The sequence below is a fragment of the Oncorhynchus nerka genome, linkage group LG18 (assembly GCF_034236695.1).
Source record: "Oncorhynchus nerka isolate Pitt River linkage group LG18, Oner_Uvic_2.0, whole genome shotgun sequence".
NCBI lineage: Eukaryota > Metazoa > Chordata > Actinopteri > Salmoniformes > Salmonidae > Oncorhynchus > Oncorhynchus nerka.
The window spans coordinates 74,817,967-74,830,760 of record NC_088413.1 but is presented as its reverse complement, the minus strand read 5'-3'; the positions used below and the strand labels follow the sequence as shown (position 1 = coordinate 74,830,760).

Genomic DNA, 12,794 nt, shown 5'->3' with positions numbered 1-12,794 from the left:
CCACCCGTAGCACGCGTTCCAGCAGGTATATCTCACTGGTCACCCCCAAAGCCAATTCCTATTTTGGCCGCCTCTCCTTCCAGTTCTCTGCTGCCAATGACTGGAACAAACTACAAAAATCTCTGAAACTGGAAACACATCTCCCTCACTAGCTTTAAGCACCAGCTGTCAGAGCAGCTCACACATCACTGCACCTGTACATAGCCAATCTATAAATAGCCCAAACAACTACCTCTTTCCCTACTGTATTTATTTAGCTCCTTTGCACCCCAGTATTTCTACTTTGCACACTCATCTACTGTCAAATCTACCATTCCAGTGTTTTAATTGCTATATTGTATTTACTTCGCCACCATGGCCTATTTATTGCCTTTACTTCCCTTATCTCACCTCATTTGCTCACATTGTATATAGACTTATTTTTCTACTGTATTATTGACTGTATGTTTGTTTTACTCCATGTGTAACTCTGTGTTGTTATATGTGTCGAACTGCTTTGCTTTATCTTGGCCAGGTCGCAGTTGTAAATGAGAACTTGTTCTCAAATTGCCTACCTGGTTAAATAAAGGTGAAATAAAAAAATAGTTATTCTGCACTCTTGACACACACAGACGAGAGTGCTCTGAAATCGGAGTAGATATCCAGAGTGAATTTACAAACGCTACTCCTCGGCCAGAGCATCGAGTGTGCCCATTCATAGAGAGAAACACTCTGAATTTATGATAGGACAATCTGACAACACTATGAATTTACGAATTCTCAGAGCGCACACTGGGTACACTGACACTACGGAGTGAATTTACAAACGCTCAGAGCGCACACTGGGTACTCTGACACTACGGAGTGAATTTACAAACGCTCAGAGCGCACACTGGGTACACTGACACTACGGAGTGAATTTACAAATGCTCAGAGCGCACACTGGGTACACTGACACTACGGAGTGAACTTACAAACGCTCCCTAAATGTCTAGAATTTTAACACAATTCAAAATTCAAAAACTCTCTAAATACCAATATTCCACTGTGTCAATGTAATAAAATTTTAGTAACTATGTAGTAGGCCTAACACCTCTGACATGCGATGCAGAGTTTACAAATTATGACCTGTAGTGTTTACAAAGTCTGCCATCGAATGATATGTTGGTTTCAGTGCAATCTTTGAGTACATTTTTGCATATTCTTTTTTTCATGGGTAGATTAGATTTTTTTTTTTAAATGTTTAGAATGTAGTTTTCCAAGGATCCAAACTTCTGTATTACATCAATTTATTAATTCACAATCTTTGAAACGTGTTAATCTATATACTTCCCATATACAAAAATACAATTTGTTATAATTAGATTAATATTCTTACCATACACCTCTTTCTAAATCATAAAACCAGACTTCATCATTTGGCAGAAAAACTTTGACTGCAGAAAACAATTGAAACGTAAAAGTAAATATTTTTTTATTACTGAATGGGAAGATGGAATGCGTTGCTTTACATTCTTAAATTCTATCTGTGCATATTCATCAATACTGTATGGAGAAGAAAAACATTTATTGCACAACTACATTGAATAATTTTGCATATCCCTAACAACATATTAGTGAAATATTGAAATGCTTAACATAAATTCAAGACTATCCATTGGCAATGTTTGTAACGATATTTGCTAGTAGACTTTCTTCAAACTCTTCCATCTGTTTGACAGTTTTTGCGTACCACGTAGCCTCCCCACACGTACAGGACATTTCCCTCAACTACAGCCGTATGACCGCATCGCTCACCGGCTACAAGCTCTAGAGTGCTTTGCAAGTGCAGAATCCATGGGTACTAAAAAGGGATATGAAAAAATAACGAAAGGTGGCTACATAAAAGACCACACCGTGGCAGTACTTTCAATGTATCTGGTTGAAGAAATCTGTAAAAATGTAACCTTGTTTAGAGATCCAAGTAATTAATTTTTGTCAACACAGCTTTTGACAGCGAAGAACCAAGGTCATATGGTAAGTTAAGGTACAAGGGTCTCTCGTCCGTCGCCTCAAGAGGATGTTTTCCAACAGCTTCTTGGAGAAAACAAGTTTTTCTTGCCCTGATAGGCTTCAGGGCAGGTTGTCTTTTTGGACACTTATGACCTATCCTTCAACCTGACCTACTAATAATGGTTGTTCTATTCTGTATTAGTTTTTACACCAATACAATTATGTGCGGTAAACATTTTAGAATAATATTGCGATATGATAAATAAACATATGACAAGACTGATATACATTAATAACCATGCCAATTGATCATGCAATGATAAGTAATAATCTGGGTAATAGCTATTTACATGTCTGGCTGCTTTATCCATGTGTTTTTGAGAATACCCACTGTTTTGAAAACCTCAGCTGACTTCAAACAGCAAATATCGGCAGAATCGTGCAGTAGTGAAGCTTGTGTAGAATCTTTGCATTGGAGGAAGTGACGAAACATATAGGCGGAAGTTAATATTTAGCGCCAAATGTTGATTGTTGAAGAAAGATTGAACATGGAGGTTCGCAGAGTGAAGACGAAAGTGTCTGCTGGTTTCAAGATGAGGGGACTTATGCTTCGACCGTACGCTGTCATTTGTCAATCATGTTGTTCTTGACATAATATTTTGTTTACAGTAAATGTAATGGCTGCATTACTAGTTAGTAGCTAAATCTGTCTTGTTGTGTCAGTGATACCAAGAAAGAAACTAGGAGGCTAAGGTTAGCTTAGCTACAGTAAATTACATGGACAGGTAGCTAGACATTTTAGTAGTATGCTATGCATATTTAAGCAAGTAATCTATAGAAACTAATGCAAATGTTGTATGTTTTTAATAGGAATGATGGGATTGATGTCTGGCAGTCAGAGGTATACTACAAAGCAGCGTCAATGAGTTAGCCAGCAAACTTTGATAAACAACCAGAAATAACAATTGATTTGAAAGTTAGTTAAACATAGATATGTGTTTGGTTGTTAAGTCAATTAGACCATGCCCATTTCAAGCATATCTTAACTAAAAAAGTTATTTCAGAATATTCAGACAAGTTAGCTGGCTAACTCCTTGATCCAGCTTTGTAATATACCCCTCATATGTGTTCGTTGTGTTGTTGTTGTCCTCCAGGGAAGCCAGCAGGTACCTGGTGGAGGTGTTGGAGTCTGTCGATGTGCTTGAACTGGATGATGTCATCGAGAGGGTCATGGATGCTGTGGAGAAGCAGCCATGTACGTCTTCTTCGATCATAACAAGCTACTAAAATTATGTACAAAACTCAATACAGTCAGTTGTGTTGGCTATTTTTTTATGTGACCTTTTATTTAACTAGGCAAGTCAGTTAAGAACAAATTCTTATTTTCAATGACGGCCTAGGAACAGTAGGTTAACTGCCTTGTTCAGAGGCAGAACGACAGATTTTTACCTTGTCAGCTCGGGGATTCGATCTTCCAACCTTTCGGTTACTAGTCCAATGCTCTAACCACTAGGCTACCTGTTGCATCAACAAATGTATTTCAGAATATTCTATGCTTGTGAATGATGTAGCTATTCCTCTTCTCCTGGACAGTGTCCTCCAGTATGATTGAGCTGGCTGTGGTGGAGACTGCTGTTCAGGACTGCAGCCAGTCATGTGATGAAACCATGTAAGTTGAGAAAGGTGTCAGTCTCACAATAACCAATTTCATACACATTCTCTAGATAGTCATCCTCAAATTTGATTTATTCGTGTGAACTATTTAATTATTTTCAGAGATAATGTTTTCAACATAATTGGCGCTTTTGACGTGCCAAGATATATCTACAGCACAGAGAGGAAGAAGTTTGTACCGTAAGTATGAATGTATAAACCTTGACTTCCTGATGCTTTACTGTTTGTTTACTTGTTTAATTACTTGTATGTGCTGTGTACTTGATTCAGCTTTTATCTGCCATGTACTGGCAACATGCAAAGTAATAAAACTACTACTACTATAGGTTGACCACATCTAATCTACATGGTTCACATGTTTTATCAAAAACACTCTAGAATAAATGATCTTTCTATTGAAACCAACATATGAAGAAATCCATCAGTGAAAGCGTTGTTTGTTCTTCACCTAGCCTCAACATGACCACCCACTCTGTTCCAAGTCTCTGTGGCTCAGCCAGGGACAAGGCAGAGCTCTTTAGGGAACGCTACACACTCCTACAGCAGGTCAGTAGGCTACATTTCTTTGCCCTCTGAATCCATCATAGTTTGATGATCTTTGTATATTTTGGCCTTAAAGCAACTGTACAGTGTTTCCAGACTTCTCTGACATAATATTACCTAAATGTAATTACAATATGAGTGAAAAAGTTTTCCTTAAAAAAAATTGTAATTAAGAACAGTATGTTAAAAAGCATATTTTCTGTGTTGGAATGGTGTGGGGGTATAGTGGTCATTAAAAATGTTCACGAGAACAGACCGCTGATTGGCCAGCTCATCTTCCTCAGGAGGATGACATCATTTATGAGGAAATAGCAAGCATTTTTTAAAGAGTCTGTTTGAGGTGGGGTTTTTTAAGTGTTTTTTTTCTCTCCAATTTATGCTTTGGCCACATACGAGTGTAGGAAGAGTCATCAACATTATTTGGGTATGGGTTAACAGAATATTAACTTTTAAAAGTGAGATTTTCACTGGACAGTTACTTTTAACAACGTTTCTTTCCTGAGACGCTGCTCTCTGTGAGGTCGTTGTAAAGAGAATGTGTTCCCAATCCACTTAAATAAATGAAAAGTTAAATCAGTGATAAATAAAGGTGTACCCTGATCCACATTGACAGTTACCCCGTTTTTGTAGCGTACACATCGGCACGAACTCTTCACCCCACCTGTAATAGGGGCAGCAGCAGAAGAAGGCAGAAACAAATTTCAGGTAATAACTCTTGTCATAACCTAAAACACACTTAAACGTGTTTAATGGATTTTATATAAGCTAAGAGGATGTTCTCATGTTGAACATTGATTGCCCTGATCTTGCTCTGTTCTTGTTTTCAGCTTCAGACTGTTGAAGCACTTTTAGGTAGTACGGCTAAACTAGGAGAGGTCATTGTTTTGGGGATGGTCACACAGCTTAAAGAGGTGAGCAGCTAAAATTCATGTTAATTACTTTTTAATTGGAAAATATAGTAATATCTATAGATATACAGTGCCAGTCAAAAGTTTGGACACACCTACTCATTCCAGGGTTTTTCTTTATTTTTACTATTTTCTACATTGTAGAATATTTGTGAAGACATCAAAACTATGAAATAACACATATGGAATCATGCAGTAACCAAAAAAGTGTTAAAAAAATCTAAATATATTTGAGATTCTTCAAAGTAGCCACCTTTTGCCTTGATGACAGTTTTGCACACTCTTGGCCAACTCTCAACCAGCTTCACCTGGAATGTTTTTTTTTTTTTTTCAGGGCAAATTCTATCTGGAAGACCCCAGTGGTACAGTACAGCTGAACCTCTCAAAGGCAATATCCTTTCACTGGTGGGGATGGTGATGGAGAGCGAATGCTACAAATGTTCTTACATAATTCAAGGGGCCAATTAAAATATTGAATTTCGTCAATTTTGATTGTATTTCAGATCATGCATGTTTTCTTTAACCTTGTCCTCACCAGTTCCACAGTGGACTTTACACAGAGTCCTGCTTTGTTTTGGCAGAAGGTAAAATCATTTATCTTCTTCATCCACATTAATGGACATCGAAGGAGATGTACCTTATTGTGTTATGCAATGACTTAGTAGTCCGGTCCTCTTTCCCCCCACAGGCTGGTATGAGGACTCAGTCTTCCATGTCAACGCATTTGGATTCCCGCCGACTGAGCCATCATCCACCACAAGGTCAATAGATTACAATGTTGCTGACCTATCAGTCTTCATTTAGAAATGCACATTACCTACATAATGCCTTCTCCTCTGAAAATCATTAGGTCTACTGAGAAGGGCGAAAGTTATTTTAAATTCCAATGTATTGTTTTTAACTCTACATTTGGCATTTAAAAATATATTTTCCTTTCCCCTGTATATATATATACCTCTCCTAGTTTAGCCGTACTACCTATATCAACAAATAAATGTTAAAAAAACAGCGGATGAGCATGGACTCTGGTTTTTAGGGCCTACTACGGTAACGTGAACTTCTTCGGTGGGCCGTCCACCACGTCGGTGAAGGCCTCAGCCAAGCTAAAGCAGCTGGAGGAAGAGAACGAGGACGCCATGTTTGTGGTGGTCTCAGACGTGTGGCTGGACAGCGTGGAGGTGCTGGAGAAGATCCACCTTATGTTCTCAGGTTCGTTCCACCCATAAGGTCACTGACAGAAGAGGAGCTCGTATGGGGGGTATTTACCAGGATACTGTAAAGCACTTTGTGACAACTGTTTATGTAAAAAGGGCTTTCTAGATACAATTGGGTTCATTGATTGATTCGCATTTATGCAAGTCGTATTAATGTTGACATTGATCAAATCTAATTTATTTATATAGCCCTTCGTACATCAGCTGATATCTCAAAGTGCTGTACAGAAACCCAGCCTAAAACCCCAAACAGCAAGCAATGCAGGTGTAGAAGCACGGTGGCTAGGAAAAACTCTCTAGAAAGGCCAAAACCTAGGAACAAACCTAGAGAGGAACCAGGCTATGTGGGGTGGCCAGTCCTCTTCTGGCTGTGCCGGGTGGAGATTATAACAGAACATGGCCAAGATGTTCAAATGTTCATAAATGACCAGCATGGTCAAATAATAATAAGGCAGAATAGTTGAAACTGGAGCAGCAGCACAGTCAGGTGGACTGGGGACAGCAAGGAGTCATCATGTCAGGTAGTACTGGGGCATGGTCCTAGGGCTCAGGTCCTCCGAGAGAGAGAAAGAAAGAGAGAAGGAGAGAATTAGAGAACGCACACTTAGATTCACACAGGACACCGAATAGGACAGGAGAAGTACTCCAGATATAACAAACCGACCCTAGCCCCCCGACACAAACTACTGCAGCATAAATACTGGAGGCTGAGACAGGAGGGGTCAGGAGACACTGTGGCCCCATCCGAGGACACCCCCGGACAGGGCCAAACAGGAAGGATATGGTTATTGTCATGCGTTTCATGTCCATCTCTGACAGATTTTGAAGTCTCCATCAGTGTGCTCAATTTCTATCTCTTCTGCTTAATAGTATGGTCTGAAACAACCTTTGCATGTTTCCATTGTAGGATACGCAGCCATGCCTCCTACTTGCTTCATCTTCTGCGGCAACTTCTCCTCGGCCCCCTATGGAAAAACACAAATCAAATCACTCAAAGGTAAGAAAGATTTTGAGTAATTATTATTTAAAAAAAATGTAATGCCCTGCTTGTGAAGATACACTGACCTGGCAAAAAAAAAAGCATTAGTACACACAATTGAAGTATTTTCTCCCCCCCCCCCCCCCCCCAGAGTCGTTGAAAGTTCTTGCCGATGCAATCTGTGAATATCCCAGCATCCACAACAGGTAACGTGTGAGGGAGGAAAACCACTTGGTTAACCTAAAAGTCTGATATTCCAGGAAACAATTTCAACAGTACTACATTGTTGCATCCAGGGTGACAAACTGTTTGGGAAATATTCACCATGCTGCATTGTGGGTCTTCTACGGGAAATTGTTGTGTTTACTTGTCTAACTGAACGCATCCTTTCAAAACTGCAGTAGTCGCTTCGTGTTCGTCCCCGGTCCTGAAGACCCTGGTCCGAGTACAATTCTACCCAGGTGAGAGTTGAAAAACAAGATACCTGTTATTCCTCTGTTGTGTTGCTCATGATTTGACTGTAGTCCTCTGATGTACTGTACTTTATATAAATGCTTATGTCCTCAGGCCCCCATTGGCAGACCACATCACTGAGGAGTTTAGGCAGAGAGTGCCATTCTCTGTGTTCACTACCAACCCATGCAGGTGACTGAAATATATGTATTTTACCTTTATTTAACTAGGCAAGTCAGTTAAGAACAAATTCTTATTTACAATTACTCTTATTTACCATGGGCAAACCCAGACTACGCTACGCCAATTGTGCGCCGCCCGAAGGGACTCCCAATCACGGCCGGATGTGAATCAACTTGGAAATATAATATTTGTTGATTTATTATATTTTCAGGAATTTGTTTCTTGAGCTTTATTAAAGGGATGTCTCTTGAGCTTTATTAAAGGGATATACAGTGCATTCGGAAACTATCCAGACCCCTTGACTTTATCCACATTTTGTTACAGCCTTATTCTAAAATGGATTAAATCGTTTTTTCCCCCCGCTTATCAATATACAAACAATGCCCCATAATGACAAAGTAAAACTGAGTTTTAGATTTTTTTGCAAATTTATATATATAAAAAAATGAAATCGCATTTACATAAGTATTCAGACCCTTTACTCAGTGCTTTGTTGAAGCTACCTTTGGCAACCATTACAGACTTGCATGTTCTTGGGTATGACGCTAAAAGCTTGGCACACCTGTATTTGGGGAGTTTCTACCATTCTTCTCTACAGATCCTCCCAAGCTCAAGGTTGGAACTTGAGCATTGCTGTACAGCTATTTTCAGGTCTCTCCCTAGATGTTTGATTGGGTTCAAGTCTGGGCTCTGGCTGGGCCACAAGGACCTTCAGAGACTTTTCCCGAAGCCACTCCTGCGTTGTCTTGGTTGAGTGCTTAGGGTCGTTGTGCTGTTGGAAGGTGAACCTTCAACCCAGTCTGAGGTCCGGAGTGCTCTGGAGCAGGTTTTCATCAGGGATCTCTCTGTACTTTGCTCCGTTCATCTTTCCCTCGATCCTGACTAGTCTCCCAGTCCCTGCCACTGAAAACATCCCCACAGCATGATGCTGCCACCACCATGCTTCACCGTAGGGATAGTGCCAGGTTTCCTCCAGACCTGACACTTGGCATTCAGACCAAAGAGTTCAATCTTGGTTTCATCAGGCCAGAGAATCTTGTTTCTCATGGTCAGAGTCCTTTAGGTGCCTTTTGGTGAATTCTTAAGTGGGCTGTCATGTGCCATTTACTGAGGAGTGGCTTCCGTCTGGCCATTCTAGCATGAAGGTCTCATTGGTAGAGTGCTGCAGAGATGGTTGTCCTCCTGGAAGGTTCTCCCATCTCCACATGTTTAAGATCAGAGAGACATAAAAATGGTATTCATCTGACTCTGGGGAAGTGGATAAAAGTTTGGATTTTGGCAACGAAGCCCAACATTGTCAAAAACATTTGGCTCCATTTGCTCATTATAACAAACAGTCAAGGCTGCTGAGGGGAGGACGGCTCATATTAATGGCTGGAACGGAGCAAATGGAATGGCATCAAACGCATTAAAACCACGTGTTTGATGTACTTAATACCATTCCACCTATTCCGCCCCAGCCATTACCACAAGCCCGTCCTCCACCGTTAAGGTGCCACAAACTTTCTGTGATAACAATTGACCATTCTTTGACAGTTAGTTTTCACAGGTTTTGTCATTGCATGTAGTCTTTTAACATCTCACGACCTGTGAATCAAATGTTCCTATGTCAGAATCCAGTACTGCAGCCAGGAGATTGTTGTCATCAGAGAAGACCTGGTGAACAAGATGTGCAGAAATTGTGTCCGACTGCCTAGCAGCAACCTCGACATTCCAAACCATGTGAGTCTTAGCTTCTCAGTTATGACATACCCAACATATACTAGTACAATTCCCTACAGTACCAGTCAAAAGTGTGGGCACAACTACTTTATTCCAGGGATTTTCTTTATTTTTACTATTTTCTACATTGTAGAATAATAGTGAAGACATCGAAACTGTGAAAGAACACATATGGAATCATGTAGTAACCAAAAAAGTGTTTTTAACATATTTTATTTGAGATTCTTCAAAGTAGCCACCCTTTGCTTTGATGACAGCTTCGCACACTTGGCATTCTCTCAACCAGCTTCATGAGGTAGTCACCTGGAATGCATTTCAATTAACAGGTGTGTCTTGTTAATTTGTGGGATTTCTTTCCTCCTTCTTGACGCTACCCATCCCTTGAGCGGGATAATTGTCATCAGCAACCGCTGAATTGCATAGCGCCACAGTCAAATAATATGACAAAAACTATTCATATTCATGAAATCACAAGTGCAATATTGCAAAACACAGTTTAGCCTTTTGTTAATCCACCTGTTGTCTCAGATTTTGAAATGATGCTTTACAGCTAAAGCAATCCAAGCGTTTGTGTAAGTTTATCGATCGCATGACAAAACATTAAGTACACTTGGTATCAGGTAGGTTGGTCACGAAAATCAGAAAAGCAATCAAATTAATCGTTGGATGTCTTCACTCACGAGACACCCAGTTACACAACAAATGTTCCTTTTGTTCCATAAAGATTATTTTTATGTCCAAAATACCTCAGTTTGTTTGTCGCGTTATGTTCAGAAATCCACAGGAAAGAGACAACGCAGACGAAAATTCCAAATAATATCCATAATGTCCACAGAAACATGTCAAACGTTTTTTATAATCATTCCTCAGGATGTTTTTAAAATATATATTCGATAATATATCAACCGAGTGTGTAGGTCTTTCAATGACAGCAGGAGAAACAATGGCTGCTTTACTCTGTTGCGCAAAACTCACTCTGAGAGCCCCCACCTATCCACTTACGCAATGTGATCTTTCTCGCTCATTTTTCAAAATAAAAGCCTGAAACTATGTCTAAAGACTGTTGACACCTTAGGGAAGCCATAGAAAAATCTGGTTGATATCCCTTTAAATGGAGGATAGGCATGCATAGGAACAGAGAGGTTTCGAAATAAGAGGCACTTTTCCTGATTGGATTTTCCTCAGGTTTTCGCCTGCAATATCAGTTCTGTTATACTCACAGACAATATATTTAAAAAAAAAAGTTAAATATACATTTTTACCCCCTTTTTCGTGGTATCCAATTGTTAGTAGCTACTATCTTGTCTCATCGCTACAACTCCCGTACGGGCTCGGGAGAGACAAAGGTTGAAAGTCATGCGTCCTCCAATACCCAACCAAGCCGCACTGCTTCTTAACACAGCACGCATCCGACCCGGAAGCCAGCCGCACGAATGTGTCGGAGGAAACACCGTGCATCTGGCCCGCCACAGGAGTCGCTGGTGCGTGATGAGATAAGGATATCCCTACCGGCCAAACCTTCCCTAACCCGGACGACGCTATGCCAATTGTGCGTCACCCCACGGACCTCCCGGTCGCGGCCGGTTACGACAGAGCCTGGGCGCGAACCCAGAGTCTCTGGTGGCACAGCTGGCGCTGCAGTACAGCGCCCTTAACCACTGCGCCACCCGGGAGGCTCACAGACAATATTTTGACAGTTTTGGAAACTTTAGAGTGTTTTCTATCTAGGCTTTAGAGTGTTTTCTTTCTAGGCTGTGTGAGGGCTATTTGACCAAGAAGGAGAGTGATGGAGGGCTGCATCAGATGACCTGGCCTTCACAATCACCTGACCTCAGCCCAATTGAGATGGTTTGGGATGAGTTGGACCTCGGAGTGAAGGAAAAGCAGCCAACAGGTGTTCAGCATATGTGGGAACTCCTTCAAGACTGTTGGAAAAGCATTCCCGGTGATACTGGTTGAGAGAATGCCAAAAGTATGCAAATCTGTCAAGGCAAAGGGTGGCTACTTTGAAGAATCTAAAATCTATTTAATTAAACACTTTTTTTGTTTACAAAATTATTCCATATGTGTTATTTCATAGTTTTGATGTCTTCACCATTATTCTACAATGTATAAAATACAAAAAATAAAGCAAAGCTCTTGAATGAATAGATGTGTCAAAAAATTTGACTGGTACTGTACATTATATAAACTTAGCTAGTTAGTTTGGCCCGTATTCACAAAGCGCATCACCCCCCCACACACACACACCTAGATCAGCACTCCTACTCTGAGGCGCTTTGCGTGAATATTTGTCCTGTAGTTAAATTTATTCTTCATGAATGATAACGACATGAAAATGTCTGCCAATCACCAATAAACTCTCTTTCTCCAGTTTGTGAAGACCATCTTGTCTCAGGGCCACCTGACTCCCCTGCCGCTGTATGTCAGTCCAGTGTTCTGGGCCTATGACTATGCTCTACGGGTTTACCCCGTGCCTGATGTCATCATCTTTGCGGACAAATATGACCCTTTCAACATCTCCAACACAGACTGCCTCTGCATCAACCCGGTACTTTATGCTTATTCCTAGATTTCCACCATTTTGTTTTATTATGAGACTCGGTATGAGATGTTGGTCTTGGGTTTCGAACTATATTATGATGAGATCTTATATTCTTAATTTAAGATTTTTAAAATATTTTTTATATATATTGTCATTCTGTTCTTGCAGGGCTCCTTCCCCAAAAGTGGCTTCACTTTTAAGGTATATTACCCATCCAACAGGACCGTTGAAGACAGGTGAGATTTTTTTTTAAACTCTTTGTTTATGCATGCTCTACACATAATTCACTTGGTGCTAATCATTGCTTTACTGGCAATATGGTAACTATAGTATATTCAGAGTCGACTTGGTTTTCATGTCGGTCTTCATTTCTCTGCTGATCTAAATATGATTATTTTTTTCCTCACAGCAAACTTCAAAGCCTCTAAAGACCATAAGGATTATTTTGGACGGGGGGGAATCGGCTGTTATGGTTGTGTAAAAAAATGTTTATTGTAAAATATGTCTAAAAATACTTTTTGCTAAATCCCTTTTTATTTTATTTGTATGTACCTTTTGTATCGTGGAGAATAAAGGTTCACTGTCATTGAATTGTCATCTTT

At 40.2% G+C, this 12,794-nt stretch overlaps 1 protein-coding gene across 2 annotated transcripts; it reads left to right on the top strand.

Moving 5' to 3' along the window:
* Window positions 1-1,810: 1,810 nt before the first annotated feature.
* pole2 (polymerase (DNA directed), epsilon 2) lies at window positions 1,811-12,783 on the top strand. 2 transcript variants are annotated; one of them, XM_029688532.2, is made up of 19 exons: window positions 1,811-1,995; window positions 3,126-3,226; window positions 3,565-3,640; window positions 3,748-3,825; window positions 4,098-4,191; window positions 4,819-4,893; window positions 5,016-5,099; window positions 5,431-5,487; window positions 5,632-5,680; window positions 5,785-5,857; window positions 6,133-6,305; window positions 7,218-7,307; window positions 7,441-7,495; window positions 7,691-7,750; window positions 7,857-7,934; window positions 9,539-9,647; window positions 12,022-12,198; window positions 12,361-12,428; window positions 12,602-12,783. In XM_029688532.2, exons 2-19 carry the CDS (start codon window positions 3,202-3,204, stop codon window positions 12,618-12,620), a joined length of 1,440 nt encoding a protein of 479 aa, XP_029544392.1. In that variant the 5' UTR covers window positions 1,811-1,995; window positions 3,126-3,201; the 3' UTR covers window positions 12,621-12,783. The 2 variants fall into 2 exon arrangements, with proteins under 2 accessions (XP_029544392.1, XP_029544391.1); XM_029688531.2 differs by lacking the exon at window positions 1,811-1,995 and adding an exon at window positions 2,478-2,587.
* Window positions 12,784-12,794: the final 11 nt, after the last annotated feature.

What these genes read in the sequence shown, in the direction of transcription:
- pole2 (XM_029688531.2), top strand. Translation starts at nt 2,493, where the DNA reads ATGTTGATTGTTGAAGAAAGATTGAACATGGAGGTTCGCAGAGTGAAG. An exon ending in AAGGCAGAAACAAATTTCAG is followed by an intron (nt 4,894 to 5,015) that starts GTAATAACTCTT and finishes TCTTGTTTTCAG; the next exon opens with CTTCAGACTGTTGAAGCACT. An exon ending in GAGCCATCATCCACCACAAG is followed by an intron (nt 5,858 to 6,132) that starts GTCAATAGATTA and finishes TCTGGTTTTTAG; the next exon opens with GGCCTACTACGGTAACGTGA.